Consider the following 21,540-nt stretch of genomic DNA (forward strand, 5'->3'; position numbering starts at 1 on the left):
GCACATGGCAGTGTGGATGTGCTTTTGCGCAAGACCTTTTGTGCAAGAACTCTTGCGCAAAACAGTTCTTGTGCAGGAAGCCTGCAGTGTAGACGTAGCCTCGTCGTACTAGGTACCGGCTGTCAAACAGTCATTGGCACTGAGCATAGGTTGAAAGCCCATTCCGGAAGGATGGTAACAACACCTCGTTAAAAGGACTTTGTTACCCACATTCTCCACAGACAACAGACATACCGACCTAGGTTCAGTAAAGGTCTAAAATGACAACATGATGGATAAGAGATGTTCTAATCAACCTACCAGGTGCAGGGTGACAGGTGGCATCTAGATTTTCAGTGGTGACATGGTTACCCTATTACATGCTTTTCTACATGCCTAGTTTGTACAATGAAGTTGTGTCTTGAAGGAACTAACTATCCAGCCTAACAGGTAGAGGGACTTCCGACTGACTGGGCCGGTCCATTGTCTGGGGGTACATTATGTGTAGTGGTTCCGTAGAGCCTACTGACAACTATTGGTGTAGTTTGTTTGACAATAAACCTGGCCGGGCACCTTCAATCCATAGCTGATTTTTGTGGTCTTTGGGGGCTCTCGCAGACTCTGCTGTGGTGGCTACTTGTGCGGTGTCAACACAACACACACGAGGCGCACACACGCACACAGCTGAATGGTTATCACTGGGGTAGGAGGCCTGGCAGGCCACCACACCGGTGAATCCTGACCACATTGCTTCTTGGAACCTGTCCTGGGTCAAGGGGAACAGTTTATTGCCATCCTGTATAACAACCTTCTACGTACCTGATGATCATTATCGTGTCTCTGCCTGACTAAACAAACCCAAGTGGCCAAGCTTTCCTCGTAGGTCATAGTCCCTAGATCTCTGTTCATTTTTGTTACTCTCCCCTGGGCTTGCCTGCTGCTCTCCCGAAGGGTGGTGCCCAGCGCTGGACACGGTGCTCCTAGTGCAGGGGAGAGTGGAAGAATCACGTCATGTCTTCCTTACAGCACTTCTGCCAGCCTGGAGGTTCCCTTTGAGTGTGAGCTCTGCCCTGGAAGCCCAGCCCACGGCCGCGGCTTGGACGGAGGCTGCACCTTGTTCCCATCCCAGCCCACCACGGCGCGCAGAGCAGCAGTGCCGAGTGGGGGATTGAAGGCCAGTAGGCAGGGGCACCGATGCTCCAAAAGAACGTTCAGCTCCCTGCTCCTCTGTGTTCCCCTTGCCCCTGCCCCCCACTTGGGCGGAGAGGGGCTGCCCCTCGGAGCTGCCACCTGGCCAAGGGGAAGCTGCTGTGCAAAGGCTCCGAGGCTCCAGCCTATTGGAAAATGCAGCAGGGAGCTGCTGGGCCCGGCTGCCTGCTCACGTCTGCGAGTAGGATTGTTCTGACAGGGGCATTTGCTGCCTGGCTGGACACGGGCAGGTCTCCTCGCAGCAAAACACACCAGCCTGCCCCACCCCCTCCCCCGCTCAGCCAGCAGCACCGGCCTCCTGCTCCTCCCCCTCCCTCAGCCACAAGAGGAATCTGTCCCCCAGGATTAGGGGTGGGGGGCCGGGGCCGTTGACCCGGCTCTGAGACTCGGCACCGTTGGTTTGTCTTTGCAGTGCAGACGTATCTCGGAGCTCCGGGCGGGGGGGGGGGGGGGGAGGGGACACACAGAAGTGATGCTGAAGCAATTCAGCCAGACTCCCCCCTCGCCTGCCAGTCAGGCGGGCCTGGCTCCTCTGCGCTGCTGGATTCCCACCCTCCCGTGTGCTTGGCTGAACTCGCCGATTCACGGGGCTCGCCCCCGGCCTTGGAGACCAGCGCCTGCCACCCGGCCCGGCCCGGCTCAGCTGGGCCCCGGCTCCCAGAGCTGCATGAGTCAGTGTTTGCCGCAGGCGAGCGGTGCCCGGAAAGGTCACTGGCAGCTGGAGTGGAATTGGCAGAGACAGGCGGTGGGCGGGGGTGTGAGGGGGAGCCGATCTGGGCGCCTCGAGGGGCAGCATCCTAAGGATCTGGTGCTGCCCTACCCCCGCCTCGCGGCAGGCTAGGGCGGCATCCACGGTCCCCCTCTGGCGACCAGCCGTGGGTGCCCGTTATGTCAACATGGGCTGCTGCCAGTCCCCTCTGTCTCCCCTCCCATTGGGGACCGAGCAGGGGCAGGGAGGTGAGGTACAGGCCTTGGGCACAGGTACCCCCCCTACAGCAGGATGGGGGCTGAGCACAGGTCCCCCATGGGCTCTGCTGGGAGCGGCCGGAGCAAGCCTGGAGGGGAGAGGGGTTGGGGGGGTGTAGTGAGCAGCCAGGCTCCATCGTGTCACTCTGGAAGGGGGGCAGCGAGGGGGGAGGGCCCCCTGAGAGCTGGCAGCCACCGGGAAGCTGTGAACTGACAGCTTTCCACTTGACTGGCCACCTCCTCTGGGCAACGCATCAGCGCTGCTGTTCCAGCCCCCGGCCCCCTCCACACAGAGCCCGCCCAGCTACCCTGCAGCCCCCCCCCGTGTGATCCCCCCACGCGACCCTCCGGGAAACCTCCATGTGATCCTCCCATTTCACTCCCTGAGTAACCCCCATGAGATGCCCCCCTGTGACACCCCATGTGTGATACCCCCATGTGACCGTCCTGTGAGATTCATAGAATCATAGCACTGGAAGGGACCTCGAGAGGTCATTGAGTCCAGCCCCCCGCCCTCAAGGCAGGACCAAGCTCCGTCTACACCATCCCTACCCCCCGTGTGATCCCCATGAGATACCCCCATGTGACCCAGACATGCCTAGGCAGGTAAATCCCACCTGGGTCCCCCCCAGAGCCGCCCCCCAGCGGAGGACGAGTGGGTTGCCACAGCTGTTGCCACGTGTCCGCACAGGAGCCGGTCGGTGAGGTGGGCGCAATGTGGTCTGTTAGCTGCTGCCGGGGCTCCGCACACACCAGCCGGCAGCCCCGGGGCCTAGGCAGGCCGCTCACAGGTCCCCTGGCCACGCCCGAGCCCCAGGGGAGGCCCCCGAAGCCCTCCCCTTGGTGGGGTGGGGGTCATGCCCCCACTCCATGGCAGGCTGGTCGTCCCACCTCACAGCAGCCGGTGCCATCCAGCCGTGGGGCTGCCTGGTGGGGAGAGGAAAGGGCGGGGAGGCCTGGCCTGCCAGTGTGCCAGGCGGGGGGCGGGGGAGGAGATAGAGACCCCAGAGAGGGAGGGGAGCAGGTGATTGGATGGCAGCCGGGGGGGGGGGCTGCCAGCCCCTGACCTTGTCTGTGCAGAGGAAGGTCGCGGGAGCTGCTGGCTGCGGTAATGGAGTTTCTGTGTTCCAGGGACCACAGCAGCGAGGGCAGGGCTGGGGGGGGCAGGGCTGGGGGCAGGGAGGAGCCCCGTGTGGGACCGGAGATGTGGCAGGGGAGGGTTCCCGACCAGCCACAGAGCCTTGCTGGGGGCCAGCTGCTCCCACACAGAGCCCCAGCCCCCAGGAGCCACACAAGGGAGACGACCCCGCTGCCTGGGCGACACGTGTCAGCCTGGCACATGCGCCGGATGCTGCTTCCCTCCCGGCACGAAGGGCCCCCCTGGCTACAGGCTCCGGGTGTCCCAGAGGGTGGAGCCAGGGGCTGAATCACCTGCCCCAACCTGGGCGGAGCTGGGGCCCGTGGCTGGGGCGCTGTACAGCTAGGCCGGTGCCCAGGGAACAGACTGGCCCACGCGGCTTCAGCGGGACTCTCCCCGTCTTGCCCTTCTGCAGCTGTGCAGGGAGCCGGGGCAGGCCTGGCACGGCCGTAGCATGGCACAGCTGGGGGCTGCCCCGTGCCGAGCCCAGGCCGGAAGGGCAGAGCGGAAACTGGGGACGGAGGGAAAACAAACCCGGCTTCACCCCCTGGCGCTGAGAGCAGCTTGGGCGCTGCTGGGGCCTGGAGCTGCCCACTCACCCGGTCCAGGGTGCCCCCTGCCGTCCCCATCCATGTCCCTCCCCCGGCCTTTGCCTCCGGGAGCGAGTCCCTGGCAGAGCTGCAAACGGAACCCACTGGCGAGTGTACGGCCCCTAGGGCCCAGCTCCGCCAATGTTTGGCTTTATTTTCAGAGCTGTCCTGTCCAGAGCCAGCCAGGGGCAGCCACCCCAGTGCCGCGGTTTGGGGGAGCCCACACTGCAGGGGTCAGCAAGCAACCTGACCCAGCCCAGCCCCAGCCCTGCCCCCTCCCCTTCCCCCTGCCCCAGTGCTTCTGCCTTCCAGGGGCAGGGCAGGGAGGGCTGGGCCCAGGTCGCTCGCTGCCTTCTGCCCACTCCCCAGGCTGCCCTGGTCCCCACCTCCCCCTGAACGTGGGGGCCTCCCAATGCCACTTGCCCAGAGCCATCCTATGGATGGGAGGCCTAGTCTGGACCTGTTCCAGGCACCCCCAAAGCTGTGCACACCTGGCGCAAAGGCTCCCACCACCCCGTTTCCATCCCCCCCTCACCTGGTCTGGCTGCCAGGGCACTCCAGCCTGGCCTGGCATTGGGCATGCTGGGCACCGGGCATCCATCCCCATCATGGCTGGTGTGGAAAAAGCGAATAAGGAGAAACGATTTACTTGTTCCCACAATAGAAGAACTCGGGGTCACCAAATGAAATGAACAGGCAGCAGGTTTAAAACAAACCAGAGGAAGTTGTTCTTCACTCGGCGCACAGCCAACCTGTGGAACTCCTCGCCGGAGGATGTGGTGAAGACGAAAATTTGAACAGGGTTCAAAAAAGAGCTCGATAGATTAGTGGAGGTTAAGTCCATCAATGGCTATTTGCCAGGCTGGGTAGGACGGGGTCCCTGGCCTCTGTGTCTGGAAATGGGCGACAGGGGAGGGATCACGTGAGGATTCCCTGTTCTGTTCACTCCCCCGGGGCACCAGGCCTTGGCCACTGTGGGCAGACAGGACACTGGGCTGGACAGACCTTTGGTCTGACTCCATCTGGCCGCTCACATGTTCTTACGTAGGGATGGAGAAAGGGCCAGTGAGCTAGGTGGGGCTAGCCGGCCTTTGCAGGGCCTGAGCCGGGAGCCCGCCCGAGGGCCGCAGGGATGGTGGGGGAATGCAGCCCTCCCACGGGAGCAAGAGCAGCCCCGTGCCTCACAGGGTGGAAGCCTCTTACCCTGGCAAACTGGGACCTGCTCTGGGGGGCAGGGGCGAAGCTGCTGTGGAAAGCAGCTGCCTTTGCAGTCTAGGGGAGGTACCTCTGCCAGGGAGGGAGATTGATGTGATGGGTTGGAAGTCCCAACAGTCCCCTTGGGGTTGTTCCCTAGTGTACTGAGACCCACCTTCCTGCCCTCTGGGGCTCCCCACACCACCCTGTGCTACTGGCTCAGATCCTCTGCTCTCCCCCAGACCGAGCACAGAGGTGGGGGTGCCACCCCCCAGCAAAGCAACACAGACACTGAACCGCTTCAGCCTGGGCAGGGCTCAGCTCTAAGGGCCCAGCACCCTGGAAACCACCCCCCAAAAGGGACCAGCCCCCCAAACAAATCCCTCATACACAATGAAAGCTCAATGCAGACCATTCACAGATTGTTGGCTTGATCACCGAGCCATTAAGTTTCCTGATTAAGTAAGGGCATCGTTAGCACATTTAGAACGATAAGCCTCTTTATCCCCCTTTATCAGTGACAGAGAGAGGTGCACAGTGGTTGCTCCCAATAACAATTAATTATTTACACTGGGCTTGATAATAAACAAAAGTGTTTGTATTAAGGTTTCAAAGTAGGATTTCAATGGCTGCAAGTGAAAACAGACGGATCAAAGGAAGCTACTCAATTAAAAAGAAACAAACAGACTCAGCGAGTTCTAATCGGCTAGGAAACTGGTCACCTGCAAATTCTCACCCTACACAGCTCTTCCTATCTGGAGGAAAAAGCTATAAGCGACAGTTGACTGTTACTCTGACTTGGGTCTACAGCTATTTGCAAAGTCCTTTGTTGACAGGTCTCCTCTTAGGGTAGGTCAGGCAGTTTCAGAGGCCAGCTGAGGATAAAGGACTGATGACTTCCCGTTGCTTAAATAGACTCCCCCCCACCCCGTCCCAGGGCTGGGACCCTTTGTTTGACATCCCCATCCCCATGGAAAAATACCAGTCCCGGTGGCCTAGCCACACGCCTGTCTAGGACCAGCCACAGTTTAGGCTCACAGGACTAACAAGACCATTCACCGATTGTTGGCTTGATCACCGAGCCATTAAGTTTCCTGATTAAGTAATGGCCTCGTTAGCACATTTAGAACGATAAGCCGCTCCACACCGCATATGTCTGACTTGACATCCAAGACTGATACGGGCGCAGAAATAGGAGACATGGACGCAGCAGATTGTACCATTACAATGGATCTGGTACTTGAGGTATTTTGCGTCGTGCATGCTCAGAGTCATGCACTAAATTTCTGTAAGGGCCATGGGCCGTGACATGACCTCAGCTGCAGCAGGCGGGAGCTGGGACGTTACAGGGACTGTCCCGGCCCCCAGTCTCGGGTCCCAGGGCCCCGTCAGTCTGACATCCAGACCCCTTGGAAACAGGGTGGGGCCAGAGCTCCGCACTCCAAGCCCCTTGAGCGCTGAGACAGAGCAGCGGAGTCTGGTGTGGCAGCCCCCAAAGGCCCTCGTGGTGGGGGGTGCTGGACCCAGAGGGCAGAGGCAGAGGAGCACAAGCACAGAACACAGAACAGCCAGCCTGGGTCAGAGCAAAGGTCCCTCCAGCCCAGTGGCCACTGCCCAAGCAGGCAGCAACCCCCTGAGCCCAGCGCCCTGGGGCAGTCGCTTGGTGCCCAGGGTGGGGGGTGGAGGCAAAGTCAAGGGGGACGCGAGCAATGAAGGAGGCTGCATGGGGCATGCGTGTCCCCGCCCCCGACACACTCAGTGCTCACCCCCAGCCCAGGCAGTGACCCGAGTGTGGTCTGCCAGGCACACACAGGGACCACACTGGCACACACACACACAATCACATCTATAGTGATCACACACACACAGGAGCAGAGCGCTCACACACACGTGATCTAACACATGCACAGTGATCGCGCTCATACATACACTGATCACACACACTCTAACACACAGTACTCATACATACACTGATATTTCTCTCTCATACACACACACACACTGATCACACACACTAATCTCACACATTAATCTCACCCACACTGATCACACACTTGCACACACACACACTAATCACACACACACACACACACACACACATACACACTGATTGCACGCACACACTAATCTATCTCTCTCACACAGGCACACGCACACACACTGATCACACACATGCTCTGATCTCACACACACCAATCACACACACACACAAACACACACACTGATCTCACAAACACACTAATCTCTCTCTCTCTCTCTCTCTCTCTCTCTCTCTCACACACACACACACACACACACACACACACGCTGCTCACACACTCGCACCCCCTGCGCTCAGCTCCCTGCCAGCCCGCCGGGGCGGGGCCCGCTCCAGCCGCCGCTCCGCCCGTGAAGGCGGGTCCCGCCCCGCCCCGCCCCGCGCCGGGAGCCCCGCTCGGCGCCAGGCAGCGCAGCGCAGCGAGGGGGGCGCAGGGCTGAGCGCGCAGAGGCCGCGCACCCGGACGGCGCAGGCAGCCGGAGTCCGAGCAGCGCCCAGAGCCTCCCGCTTCAGCACCCGGGACAGAGCCGCGCAGGGGCCGGCGCAGCCGCTTCAGCACCAGGGACAGCGGCCCGGGCCGGAGCCATGTCCCGCCGCCGCTAGAGGATGCAGCCGCCGCCCGCCCCCATGGCCCCGCTCCTCTGCGTCTGCCTGCTGGGCCTGCTGAGAAGTAAGTGCCCGCGGGCCGGGTGGGGGCCCGCTGTGCCGGGGGGGGCAGCCCTGGGCCGGGTGGGGGCCCGCTGTGCCGGGGGGCAGGGGAGGGGGGCAGCCCTGGGCCGTGTGGGGCCCCGCTGTGCCGGGGGGCAGGAGAGGGGGGGCAGCCCTGGGCCGTTTGGGGGCCCGCTGTGCCGGTGGGGCAAGGGAGGGGGGGCAGCCCTGGGCCGGGCGGGGGCCCCGCTGTGCCCGGGGTGTGTGTGCAGGGGGCAGAAGTAGGGGGCAGCCCTGGGCCGTGAGGTGCCCTGTTGTGCCCGGGGGGGGGGGTGCAGGGGGAGGGGAGGCAGCCCTGGGCCGGGTGGGGGCCCCGTTGTGCCCCGGGGAGGGTGGTGCAGGGGGAGGGGAGGCAGCCCTGGGCCGGGTGACCCAGGGCACCAGAAAGCAAGTGGGACTTTTTCGCTGGGGGGGGGGGTTGAGTTGCGTGTGCAGGACGAAGCCCCTCGTTGCAGGAGGGGCGGGTAAGAGCAGGCCCCTGCTCGCCGGGGGGAGGGTAAATTCTAGCCAAGCCGTGAAGGAAGCCAGGTCCCTGGGGCACAGCCCCAGCCCAGCCGGCGGGTACGGCGGGCTCCCTGGCGCTCGGATTAACCAGCTCTGGCCCATGCCCACAGGGCCTTTCCTTCCGCTCGGCCTGCGCCCTGCGGGAGCTGCTCTGCCCCAGCAGCAGGCCCGGCAAAGGGGGGCAGGGCTGGGCCGGCTTCTCCTAGGGTTCTCCCGTGTCTGATGCCCCTGCTTAGACATGGGGGGAGGTCGCCCGGTGGGTGTGAAGGGCCCTGGTGCCAGGACTCCCCTGCGCTCAGCACCGCTGCTCACGCGGCTGCCTGCACATCACTGGCCACAAATGTTTCAAATCACGCACCTGGAGAAGTATTTCCCATTCTCGATGGGATTCTCAATGGGGCGTGTACACCCCCCCACACCTACACCCACCAGACACACACACACACACACACACACACACACACTAGACACAAACGCACACCACCACCAGCCCAGGCAACATCCCCCCCCATTCTGTGCTGGAACACCAAGTACCAGCCGGCGGACTGACACTTTCCGGGTGGGCCGGAGAGAACATTAATGCCACAGAAACAAGGGAGCTTAGAAGAAGTCAGATCTCTCTTGTTAGCCAGGCGCTTCCAATCCCCACCCTCCTGCCACAGCAATAGGGCTGGGAGATCACAGCACTAGGTGCTGGACAGACAGGCAGAAGTAGGATGTACGGAGATGTGATAGAAAGACTGATGGAGGTGGGCTGTATGCACCTGTGACAGACAGACAGAGGGGGGTGTATGGAGCTGGGACAGACAGGCAGACAGAGGGGGAGGGGGTGTATGGAGCTGGGACAGACAGGCAGACAGATGGGGGAGGCGTATGGAGCTGAGACAGACAGGCAGACAGAGGGGGAGGGGGCGTATGGAGCTGGGACAGACAGGCAGACAGAGGGGGAGGGGGCATATGGAGCTGGGACAGACAGGCAGACAGATGTGGGAGGCGTATGGAGCTGAGACAGACAGGCAGACAGAGGGGGAGGGGGCGTATGGAGCTGGGACAGACAGGCAGACAGAGGGGGAGGGGGCATATGGAGCTGAGACAGACAGGCAGACGGAGGGGGGAGGGGGCGTATGGAGCTGGGACAGACAGGCAGACGGAGGGGGAGGGGGTGTATGGAGCTGGGACAGACAGGCAGAAGGAGGGGGAGGGGGCGTATGGAGCTGGGACAGACAGGCAGACGTTGGTGGGGCCTGTGCAGACAGTCTGCAGCATTAGCTCACGTGGGGCCGGGCAGGGCTCTGCGCACAGCTCGGGGCGAAGCCCCAGGTGCGCCCCACTGCGCTGCCCCCCCCAGCTGTTTGCGCCACACGATCGATTGCCCTGACTCAGCTAGTCACGGCCTGGCCCGTGGGCCTCCCTGCCTGTGGCAGCGGGTCTGTGCGAGCGGCCCAGGCTGCCCGGACTCTCCCCTCAAACGCCGCAATTCAGAACCTGAGTCATTCCTGGTGCCTGGTGCCGTCCGAGAGCCAGTTCTGTCCCGTAGCGCTAAGCCCTGGCTTCTGAGCATGCGCAGAGTGTGTGTGCGCGCAGGGTGTGTGTCTGTTCAGGAAGTATGTGTGTGCGTGTATGTGTGCAGGGTATGTGTGTATGCCTGTGCAGGTTGAGTGTGTGTGCAGGGTGTGCGCGCGCGCAGGGTATGTGTGTGTGTGTATGCACACAGGGTGAGTATGTGTGCAGGGTGTGTGTGTGTGTGCCTGCGCAGGGTGAGTATGTATGCAGTGTGTGTGCGTGTATGTGTGCAGGGTATGTGTGTGTGTGTATGCACACAGGGTGAGTATGTGTGCAGGGTATGTGTGTATGCCTGCGCAGGTTGAGTGTGTGCGCAGGGTGTGCGCGCGCACAGGGTATGTGTGTGTGTGTATGCACACAGGGTGAGTATGTGTGCAGGGTGTGTGTGTGTGCCTGCGCAGGGTGAGTATGTATGCAGTGTGTGTGTGTGTGTGCAGGGTGTATGGCTGTGTGCACAGGGTGAGTGTGTATGCAGAGTGTGTGCACACAGGGTGTGTTTTTGCGCACAGGGTGTGTGTGTGCACATCTGTGGCTATGTCTAGACTGCAGGCTTCTTTCGGAAGGAGCTTTTCCGGAAGAGATCATCCAAAACAATCCTTGCGACAGAGCATCCACACTGCCAAAGCGCGTCGAAAAAGCCGTCTGCTTTTCTGACAGATAGGGTCCACACGGACTGGCTGCTCTCTCGCATGTCAGCTGTGACTCCTACGGGCGGAGTGGCCACCAGGGCCCTGTGCTTTTTCCTCTCTCCTCTTCTTGCGAAAGAACTCCCTCTTCCCGTCCACACGCGCCTTTTTCCGAAAGAGCTCTTTCCCAAAAGCCCTCTTCCTCGTAGAAAGAGGGTTACCAATGCCGGAAAAACCCCTCGGCTCTTTTGATTTTGTTTCGAAAGAATGTGCCTGCTGTGTGGATGTAATTGAAGTTTTTTCGGAAAAACTCTGTAGCGAAGACATACCCTGTACGTCCAGATTTCTCAGATGTGTCCAACATGCTGGGCCCCCCCAGATGGGCCTGAGGAGGCGTCTGAAACTCGGAGCCCCGGGCGTGTGTGGCTGGGCGGGCGTCTGGACCTGTGTAAGGAAAGGCAGGCAGCGTAATGGTGAGGAAAGCAAGCTTGGTTGCACCAGGTACATGGAGTCTGTGGAACTCCTTGCCGCTAGACGTAGCCGCATCGGAACAGTTAGCAGGGTGGGCGCCGCGGCGGATGGTGAGAGCAGCCACCCTTACGTGAGACCCAATAAAAATAGTGGAGCAGGACCCTGCCCCCTCCTGCATGAGCCGCCCTCTCTCTGTTGGGGGGCAGGGAAAAAGGACTTTGCCTTTGGGAAACTGCCCCCCCCTGCCCCGGGGCGTGCCTGGCACGTGGGACTGTGGGCGGTCAGGCCCAGGGGCTAGGCAGTTCCGGTGCGTGTTGGCTGCCGGGCGGGCCAGGACAAGCCATTCAGACCTTCCCGCACCCTCCCCCTTCTCACGCTGGCTCGGTGCGCCGGAGCTGGAGGCTGGATCCTGCCCGGCTCAGTGGGTCTGGCTCAAAGGCCAGAGGGTCCGTGGCGAGGCTGGTCCAAGAGCACAGGCTGGTGCTACAGAAGCGCCAAGGGGCTGCTGCTGTCTTACCCCGCCGCCTGCCGTGTGCCTCTGCGGCGCCGCGCTGCGCCAGCATGGGCGGCCACGGGGGCTCGGAGGGCCCGGGGGAGGGGAGAGACGGCCTGCCGCTGGCAGACACAGGCTGCCAGGCCCAGGGAGGCGCTCCTGGCTGCCGCTGGCTCCATGCCTGGCCGAGCAGAGGGAAGACAAACCGTCGGGGACGCGCAGGGGGCGGCGCAGCAGCTGGGGGTCAGTGCGCCGCGCTAGGTCCCCCAGGAAGCGAAGCCCAGGCCATGCCGGGGGATGCCCCGGGCTCTGAGCCACGGCTGGGGACACGGCTGCATGGGAAGGCCCAGCCGGGCAGCGCAAGGGCAGGCGGAGCAATTCGGGCCTGGCTGGGCCGCGGTTTCCCTGCAGCAGCTGCGGGGGCGGGGCAGCTCCTGGGGTTTGGCCTCGGCTGGGGGAGGAGATGCCCGACACGCCCGGGGCGGCGAGACGGGATCCCTGACCCTCCTCTGGGAGCCCCTTCCTGCAGCCCCGCCTCACGCCACCGGCCGGGCCGGGCTCTTCATGTGGCGCTAGGGAAGGGCCCTGCTGGGGGCCAGGCTCCCTAGGCCCCCAGGTCCCACTGTCCCTCATGTACCCTCCTCCTCCCCCAGCCGGCAACGCTTGGGGGGGCAGGGCCCTCAGACAGCCCCCAGCCTCTCCCCGTGCCAGCTTCACATCCTACCCCTTGGCTTGGCATCAGAGCAGCCCCGGGCTCCCCAGAGCGCCGTGCGCTTGGCCGTGCCCTTCGGGGGGGTATTTCCACCTGCTCTCTGACTTGGAGCCAGTGGCCCCCGGAGGGGAAAGGCCCCATGTCCTGCCCCATTCCCTGCCCCAGTGCTGCATGGGAACCGGTGCCCCCTGCAGGGCAAAGCCCCCCCCCTCCCCTCCGCGGACGTATTTCCAAGCAGAGGCCCCTCCCCCCTCCGTGTCTGCAAACTGTGTGGGGGGGGGGGGGGCACCGCCTCTGGGTCGTTGTTCCCGAGCCCTGGCTGCAGTTGGCGGCTGGCCTGGGCCCCGGCGCGCAGTTACCCCACCAGGAGCCAGGCGCACCACGGCCTCGCTTCGCCCCGGATCCTTAGCGAGCCGAGCAGGGGGCCTAGGAAAAGACCCAGGGCCAGGAGCAGGGATTTACCAAGGCCGCCGTGGGCAGCTGGAAGGGGAGGCAGCATGGCCTAGTGGCCTGGGCCAAGTCACTCCCCTGCCCCGTGCCTCAGTTTCCCCGTCTATGAAATAATACTGGCTTTGAGCAGGAGCCGTGGTGCAGCCATTCCCTCCAGCGCCGAGCACCCCAGCTGGACCAGAGCCGCATCCTTCCCCGCCCCCCCCCAGCCTTGCCCCGCTCACGGAGGCTGAGAGCTGGGGAGGCATCAGCTGCACGAGGCCCTCTCCCTGCCTGGCACGCTGGCTGCGCGTCTGCACTTGCAGGGCCCCGTGCCGCCCGGCTTTACCCTCCTTGGGGATTACCGCCAAGGACGGAGCGCCTGCCGGGCGGCTACAAAGGCGGCACGTAATGAGGGGCAAAGGGCCCGCGAGCACAGAGCTATCAGCGGCGCCAGCCGGAGCCGAGATGAGAGGCGCCCGCGCGCCAGCCCCCGAGTCCCCCGCCCGCCCCGACCCCAGGGGCGAGATTCATTACAGGGCCCTTGAAGCCGCTTGTCAGTCACCAGCCCCTTCATCCCCAAGGACGCCCTGGCAGCCAGCCCCAGGAGGGACTGTGTGTGCGCAGCCGGGCGCCCGCAGCCACCGGGCGGGGGGGGCAAAGCCCCGTTTCTTGCTGGCAGTAGGTCTGCTCCCCCTGCCTGTCCGTCCGTCCGTCCATCCTAGCTGCGATCGATCCACCCCTGCCACTCTGTGAATGGGTCACATTTGGGAGGGACACGGGGCCAGCCCCAGCCCCCCCCTTGCTTGCAGAGCCCTGCTACCTGGCCGTGGGCACATGGGAAACACCCCACCCCCGCCCTTTGAGCCCCACGGCCGGTGCCACCTGGGAGCTGGTGGGGCTGTTCCTGGCAGGGTCCATGTCTGGCTCCCAGCCTGGGACTGAGCTGGGCTCTCTCCTGCCAGGCAGGGCTAGTGCCCCCCTATCCCGCAGCCCATTGTGCGCTGGTATCTGCCACCGAGCTGCTCCCCCACCAGCCGGCCCTTCTCCAGCAGCTGGGCCCTGGGGAGGGAGGGATATTGGGGGGCACCCAATGGGGTGCAGGGCAGGCCAGGCTGGAAGGGGTGACCCCACCCTGCCCGGTGCTTGTGGCAGGCTGGGGGCTGGGCCAGCAGCTGGCGTCTCCCCTGGTGGCTGGGTGGGGACGAGGAGGCTGGGCTCACGCCCGTTGCCCCCTTTGCCCTCAGGGAGCCTGGGCACCGACACGGAGGAGCGGCTGGTCGAGTACCTCCTGGACCCGTCCCGCTACAACAAGCTGATCCGCCCGGCCACCAACGGCTCGGAGCTGGTGACCGTGCAGCTCATGGTGTCGCTGGCCCAGCTCATCAGTGTGGTGAGTTGGCTGGGCCTGTGGAATTGGGCCCAGCTCCCGCCCTGTCCTGGGCAGAGCCCGGGAGCTGGAGGCACCTGGTGGGGGAGGAGGGCTGAGCGCACGGGGCCAGGCTGGCTGCACCGAGCGGCCAGTCACAGGCTGCAAACACCCACGTGCAGGCACATGCGTGTGGAGACGCACCGGGGGGGGGGGGAGGGAAACGCCAGTGCACGTGCCCCTCGTGCAAGGACACACTGGCTAGCTGTGCACACTTGTCTCCCTGCGGCCCAGTGCAGCGGCTCGAGGGCAGACGCCCTCTGGGCTCCCAGTGCCCCCTCTGCCAGCCAGCGCTATGGGGAGGGGCAGAGTGGGCGCTCCCAGCTGGCCCCTCTGTGCTGCCAGGGAGCCTGCCCCCACTCCCTGTTCCGGGCTGGGCCTCCCTGTGCCCCTACCCCTGCTAATGCCGCCCTGGTTCTGTTCGCAGCATGAGCGGGAGCAGATCATGACGACCAATGTGTGGCTGACGCAGGTGAGACGCTGGCTGCGCACTCTGCAGTGCTGGGCGGGGGGATCCCGCTTTCCCCCAGCATCTCACCCTGCTCCCCCCCTGCATCCTGCCAGACACCCGCCCCCCGCTGCGCCAGGCCCAAGGGGGGACCCAACCCTTCCCCAGGCAGGAAACTCGCCAGCCGATGCCCCAGCCTCAGACCCTGGCTGGGGGGGGGGGGGTTTGGGTTGCAGATACACGGGCCCCCCAGCCTGGAGCCCTCCCGTGGGGCCTGAGCGGGGGGCTGGGCTGGTCGGGTGGCCGGCGCTGAGCCCTGCCGTGCTCTGTGCAGGAGTGGGAGGATTACCGCCTCACCTGGAAGCCGGAGGAGTTCGACAACATGCGCAAGGTGCGCCTGCCCTCCAAGCACATCTGGCTGCCCGACGTCGTCCTCTACAACAAGTAGGTGCCACGCGCCTCGGGCCCCAGCCGCGCCGTCCCTCCCGAGCCCTAACGGGGGGGGGGGGGAACCTGGGGGGCACAGTTCCCTGTTCCCCCTGCTCCCAGCTGGCTCAGATCCCAGCAGCACCCCACAAGATGGGAACCCGGCTGGGTTTTAACCCCAGGCTTCCTGGGGAGACGGGGCCCAGCTCTGCTAGGCAGGTGGGGGGATGGTCCTGCCGGGCTCAGCCCCAGGGGGGTGCTGCCAGCTGGGGGGGGAAGGTTCGGAGAGCCCCGCCCCCGACCGGCCTCTCCCGCCCTGCAGTGCCGACGGCATGTACGAGGTCTCCTTCTACTCCAACGCGGTGGTCTCCTACGATGGCAGCATCTTCTGGCTGCCGCCGGCCATCTACAAGAGCGCCTGCAAGATCGAGGTGAAGCACTTCCCCTTCGACCAGCAGAACTGCACCATGAAGTTCCGGTCGTGGACCTACGACCGGACGGAGATCGACCTGGTGCTGAAGAGCGAGGTGGCCAGCTTGGACGACTTCACGCCCAGCGGCGAGTGGGACATCGTGGCCCTGCCGGGGCGGCGCAACGAGAACCCCGAGGACTCCACCTACGTGGACATCACCTACGACTTCATCATCCGGCGCAAGCCGCTCTTCTACACCATCAACCTCATCATCCCCTGCGTCCTCATCACCTCCCTGGCCATCCTGGTCTTCTACCTGCCCTCCGACTGCGGCGAGAAGATGACGCTCTGCATCTCTGTGCTGCTGGCCCTCACCGTCTTCCTGCTGCTGATCTCCAAGATCGTGCCGCCCACCTCGCTGGACGTGCCGCTGGTGGGCAAGTACCTCATGTTCACCATGGTGCTGGTGACCTTCTCCATCGTCACCAGCGTGTGCGTGCTGAACGTGCATCACCGCTCGCCCACCACCCACACCATGCCGCCCTGGGTCCGGGTGGTCTTCCTGGACAAGCTGCCCACCTTCCTCTTCATGAAGCAGCCGCGCCAGCACTGTGCCCGCCAGCGGCTGCGCCAGCGCCGCCAGGCCCAGGAGCGCGCCGCCGGCAGCGCCCTCCTGCGGGAGAGCGCCCGCTCTTGCACCTGCTTCGTCAACCAGGCCAGCGTCAGGAAGCTGGGCGGCCGGCCGTTCGCCGAGGCGGCTGAGGGCACCAATGGCTACCGGGAGCGGCAGGGGCAGGCCCCAGCGCCCAGCCAGCAGTGCAGCTGCGGGGTGGCGGAGGCGGTGGATGGGGTGCGCTTCATAGCCGACCACATGAGGAGTGAGGACGACGACCAGAGCGTGAGTTGGCAGGGGCCAGGGAGGCAGAGGGAAGGGGGGTGCGCGTGCAAGGGGGAAGAGACACGGCTGTGTGCAAGGCTGTGCACGATCACCCAGGCAATGCTGGTGCATGCATGTGGCTGCGTGCAAGGTTGTACGTGTGCACAAGCATCGGTGGAAATCTGTGCCTGTATGTGGCTGCGTGCAAGGTTGTACGTGTGCACAAGCACCCTTGCAAGGGTGATGCATGTATGTGGCTGTATGAAAGGCTGCACCTCTGCACAAGCACCCGTGCAAGGCTGTGTGCATGTACATGGCTGTGTGAAAGGCTGCACGTGTACATAACCACCCATGTAAAGGTGGCGCATACACGTGGCTGCACACACAAGGGATTGTGTGCAGACAGCTCTTTGCAAGCCGGCGTGTGCACGTGCGTGTACGTACACAAGCACACGTGCCCCTGGCACTGTCCCCTCCCACCTTGCACCCATCTCTGGAGGAAGGGTGTTACTCTGCCGTAAATCACCTAAGTGTTTGCACAGGGGCACTCTCAAATTCCCATCCCCCTGCAGGGGCCTGGCTGTGATAAGCAGTGAGGCACGTCGCTGTGCTAGGGGGCTGCAGGGCGGGGGGACCCTCGCGGGCGGAGCGTCTCTCTGCCCCCAGCCTGGCCTGCAGGGCTTGCGGGAAGGAGCCAGCCCCCCCTCCACAATCAATATCGCCGGCTGGGCTGGGCCAGGCCCCTTTGCGCAGGCCCATGAAATATTCATGGCGATGCACCAGGGAGGGGCAGGGAAGCTGCCGTTTTGCCCTGCGGGGGAGGGGGGAGGGGAGCTAGCTCACCCCACGGGTGAGGATTTTTGCACACGAGGCCGGGTTAACCCTGCGGTGGGTGGGGGACGACTCCATCCGCCCCCCCACCCCTTCCTCCTGGGCCATGCCAGACCTTCCCCCCACCCTGGCCAGCTACTGCTACCTGAGGGGGTCAGGCCCGGTTTAAGCAGTCGCCATAGTAACCAGGACGGTCTCCCAGCTGGGGCCTTGAGGCTGCGGGATGGGGGAGGCCGGCAGAGAGCCAGGCCGGGGAGGGAGCCCCGGGCCTCAGCCCGGCTCTGAGGGGCGCTGCCAGGCTCGCAGACAGGCTGGGGGGCGACGGGCTCTGCGCCCGTGTGGCACTGCCGCGGAAGGGGGCTCGAGGCGCGGCAGGGAACTGGGGGAGCCCATGGCGGGATGTTGGTGCAGCTGGCATTGGTGCCGAGGGCCGCGCCCCAACCCCCCGCATGTGCCTGGAGCAATCCCTGCGTCTCAGAGCGGGACGAAGGCCTGAGTCCCACAAGTCAGGCAGCAGGCGGAGGGCTGAGCGATGCAGCACCAGAGCCAGGCTGCCTGCTCTCACCAGTAGGCCGCACTCCCTCTGCCTTTGCCAGTAGCCAGGGCACGCAGCTCTGTCTCCCTCAGCACCAAATCCAGTCTGGGGAGGAATCTGCCGGTCCCAGGGCCTGGCAGAAGCGAAGGCAAGTGCTGGTCCAAGCCTCCTGTCCTCCCTGCCCCAGCACACATGGATTTGGGGTCATGCCGTGGACCCAGGCATCAGACTAAGTTGTTCCCTGCCTGTCCCACTCCCGAGGCCTCGCTGTGGGGCACGAGCCAGGCTCTCTGCGGGCCAAGGGTAGAAACGAGCCCGACTCCAGCATGAAACTGCTCCCTCCCCGAGCTGTAGCAGGGAGCACTGGGCCTGGCCTAGCTGCTGGGTGGGGAGAGCCGATTTCAGGTCCCCCTGTGGGGCAGCACGTTGCGGGCCTGCTGCAGACCGGCCCCAAGACCCCAGCGTGGGAGAGGTGCCCAGACACCATGGTGATGGGTGGAAAGGCCCAAGAGCTGAGGGAGATGCGTGGGTGACTGCCTTGGCTAGCCATGGGCCGTGCAGCCAAGCACAGAGGACTAGACGCTGGAGCTGCCCCGGAAGCCAGCCCAGCCTCGCGGAAAGCAGAGCCACTTCCCAGGGCGGGGCAGACCCCAAGCGCCCCCATCTCACTGCTCCAGGGAGACGCATGCCCCGCTCGCAGCCCGGCTTTGTGGGTGAGAGTCTGCCACCCACACCAGACCCTCCCAGTCCCATGTGACCCGCTGCGGGCCACACAGGGCTGCCCTGTGCCCAGTCCCGGGGGCGGCGGGTTGAGAATGCAGCTGTGAGCCCAGGGGTGCTGGAAGGGAGAAGCCAGCCTGGGTGGCTGCTGGCCTGGCCCCAGGGGCTCCGACTGGGGCTGTGGACGACTGGCAGGAGCTGGGCCGGCTGCAGTTATGGAATCGCCCTCTGCAGCGCCCCGGCCACGCGCAGCCGGCCTGGTTTCCTCACAACCACCTGGGTTCGTTGGGGGGGAGAGGGGGGAAGGAGGGGCAGCCGGGTGCTGGATTCTGACCTCCGGTCCCCTTGCAGGTGAGCGAGGACTGGAAGTACGTGGCCATGGTGATCGACCGCCTCTTCCTGTGGATCTTCGTTTTCGTCTGCATCTTCGGGACCGTCGGCATGTTCCTCCAGCCGCTCTTCCAGAACTACGCCACCAACGCCCTGGTGCCCCTCGGCCACAGCCCCCCCAGCTCCAAGTAGGGCAGGGGGCCCAGCCCGGACCCCTTCGCAGCCCCACGTCAGACAGCGGCTGGGGGCCTGCAAACGCTGCTAGCAGAGCCCACAGGCCATGGGGGGGCCCGGGGCAATCGGGTGGGGGGCGCTGTCCAGGCCTCGCTTGTTCTCAGTGCTGCCTCCGTCCTGAGGCATCCTGGCTCATACATTGCCGCGGCCGGGGGGCACCACATGCGCCCTAGTGAGAGCGAGGCCCCAGGACCTAGGGGAGGAGCCAGGCTCTAGCGCCAGCTCCGGGTACCCCTGCCCTCTCCCAGCAGTACTCTCCAGGGATGGCTCGGGGGAGGGGAAGGCAGGCACGTGTCCCCAGGGATGAGCAGGGCCAAACAGCCCCCACAGGAATGAGGCAGGAGTGGACTGTGGCCGGTTTTCTCTCCCTTGAAGCCCCCAGCGCGGCTCGGTGCCATTTGGCCACGTGCCGGGCTGGCTCCGGCACCGTGGCCCAAAGGGAGCCCTGGCCCGGCTTGGCAGGACAGCGTCGGGGGCACCGGACACGCCCTCTGGACAGCGCTGGCTGCGTAGAACTGGACGCTGGGGAGGGCGCCTCAGACGTCAGCTGTTGCTTCCAGCGTCACCACTGGCCTGTAAACAATCCCACGGACTCGGTGTGCGGGGGGAGGGTAGCTTGGAGCCCGGTTTCATTTGCCCCCTTTGCTGTTTTCTAAGCCCTTCTCCGCATGGCCCGGGGAGGGCACAAGGAAAGGCTGCAGCTCTCCAGGGCAGGCCGGGAATTAACGCTGCTGGGCCTGGGGCACCCGCCAGGAGCAGTGGCAGCAGGAACACGTTCTCTGAGCGCAGCGAGGGCGGGTCCTCCCCCGCGTACGCAGACGCCCGGGCTTGCTGCCATTCCCCATGTTAAACTCAGGCCAGGGCACATGCGGGACTCTCGTGCCTATGGCTCCCCATGGGGCACCAGTCAGGTGTTGGCACCAGCGCCCACGCTGGGGGAGGGGAGTCGGTGAAACGGGGCGGGTGTGCATGTGCAGCGAAGCGCCTCCCTGGCTGATTGCTGCCAGCTTGTAGCTTGTGTCACTGGGCCTCCAGCAGGCGAGACGGAGGCTGTGCCAACCCTGCGCTGGTGGGAGCCCGGAAGATACACGCGGGCGGAGCGCCTGGCCCCAGCCCGGTCTGCTCCTCTTCGGGGGTCCCCTCTGCCAGGCTCAGCCAGCGGCTCACCACGCCCAGGGTGACTGCCAGGCCAGGGCGAGAGCCCACTGCCCAGGCCTTGCGCCCCGTGGTCCCAGTTTGGAGGAGGGGCATGAGACAGAGGATACCCCTGCAGCCCCATTAGGCTGTTCTACATTGTCCAGGGCCCGGCTGGTGCTGGAACAGGAGGGCAGGGCGGAGGGAGAGGGACAGCGTCCACGCCCCATGGGAACAACACTGCAGCTGGGCAGGCCACAGCCTCCCGGGGCACATTGTAACCTGAACATCTCCCAGAAATAGGGCTGCTCCTCCCGCCTGTGTGGAAGGGAATCCCGGCACAGCGGGCCAGTCCGGGCTGCTGCAAGTCTTGCCCTGCGAACCGCTCCGGCCACGAAAGGCCCAGCTGCTCCCAAAGAGCTGCCTGCTCGCACTGCGCCCAGCTTTGCGCTCGGGGGGAAGCAGAGCTGAGCGCAGTGGGCTGTGTGAAACAGCCGTGCAGAAGGGCCGGAGAACCGCTGTCCCGTGCGCCTGGCCCCTTCAGCGTGCTCTGCCGCAGCCACCCACGGCACAATCCCCAGACCCGCCGGGGCAGAGCTCTGTAGTGCCAGGCTAGCATGGGGGGTAGCTCAGCGAGGGGCTCCAGCTACAGGGCCTGGGGCCCCGCCCAGACAGAGGGAGCAGTGCACTAGGCAGGCAGGCAGCTGGATGCTTGCGAGCCCCTTTCCATCACAGCGGGGCCTCGGTAAGTCTACAAGAGCAGCTGCTGCGCCGGAGCCCTCCCCAACAGCAGGGGGCAGGCTGCCTGGGGACTGGGCTCAGCCTCCCCAACAGCAGGGGGCAGGCTGCCTGGGGACTGGGCTCAGCCTCCCCAACAGCAGGGGGCAGGCTGCCTGGGGACTGGGCTCAGCCTCCCCAACAGCAGGGGGCAGGCTGCCTGGGGACTGGGCTCAGGCTAGTTTTGGTTTTCCTGGCTCACCCGAACAGCACAAGCGGCCATGGTGGCCCTGCCCTGGCTCGTCCTGCCCCCAGCAAGCGGGGGCCGCTGTGCCTGGGGGGGGCCTGTTCGGAAGGGAGGCTGTAACTGCCTGCGGGCAGGACAGCCTCCCTCCCCGCTACCAAACGCACTGCGAGGGGCGCTGGGCACGTGCTGCCCTCCCTGTGCGCCGACCGCACGCCCCTCCTGCTCCACGGCACCCGTTAGCCAGGCAGGCTCGGCGCAGACACCAACTCCCGGTGCCGTGCTCCCAGCAGCAGCAGCCTGGGCCCAGCCCCCGGCTCACACCGGCAGAGCAGCCCGGCCCCCGCAGCTCTCACCAGCCGTGGGGACGCTACGTTAGCTGGGCACTGCCCCAAGCTCACGCCCTCAGGGCTACTCCAGAGCAGAACGACTCCCCTCCTCACACCCATGCGACCGGCGGCCCCGCCCCCCAGGACGGCAGCCAGGCCCAGCCTGGCACTGTGGAGGTGAGTAGCCCGGGACCAGCTCTCAGGAGCAATGGCAGAGCCTAGCATGAGGGCGTTAGAGGCTGCCCGGCCAGCCA

General features: G+C 64.8%; 1 protein-coding gene across 1 annotated transcript; it reads left to right on the forward strand.

Moving 5' to 3' along the window:
* Nucleotides 1-7,508: 7,508 nt before the first annotated feature.
* On the forward strand, nt 7,509-21,431 carry CHRNB2 (cholinergic receptor nicotinic beta 2 subunit). Its single transcript, XM_075907545.2, has 6 exons — nt 7,509-7,784; nt 13,868-14,013; nt 14,477-14,521; nt 14,832-14,941; nt 15,246-16,233; nt 18,650-21,431. Exons 1-6 carry the CDS (start codon nt 7,721-7,723, stop codon nt 18,818-18,820), a joined length of 1,524 nt encoding a protein of 507 aa, XP_075763660.1. The 5' UTR covers nt 7,509-7,720; the 3' UTR covers nt 18,821-21,431.
* Nucleotides 21,432-21,540: the final 109 nt, after the last annotated feature.

This window comes from Pelodiscus sinensis, chromosome 22 (genome assembly GCF_052426305.1).
Source record: "Pelodiscus sinensis isolate ZL-2025 chromosome 22, ASM5242630v1, whole genome shotgun sequence".
NCBI classification, from domain to species: domain Eukaryota; kingdom Metazoa; phylum Chordata; order Testudines; family Trionychidae; genus Pelodiscus; species Pelodiscus sinensis.

Excerpts from the sequence above, each read along its gene's own strand:
- CHRNB2 (XM_075907545.2), top strand. The coding sequence starts at position 7,721 with ATGCAGCCGCCGCCCGCCCCCATGGCCCCGCTCCTCTGCGTCTGCCTG. Across the intron at positions 7,785-13,867 it reads CCTGCTGGGCCTGCTGAGAA|GGAGCCTGGGCACCGACACG; the intron begins GTAAGTGCCCGC and ends CTTTGCCCTCAG. Across the intron at positions 14,522-14,831 it reads CCAATGTGTGGCTGACGCAG|GAGTGGGAGGATTACCGCCT; the intron begins GTGAGACGCTGG and ends TGCTCTGTGCAG.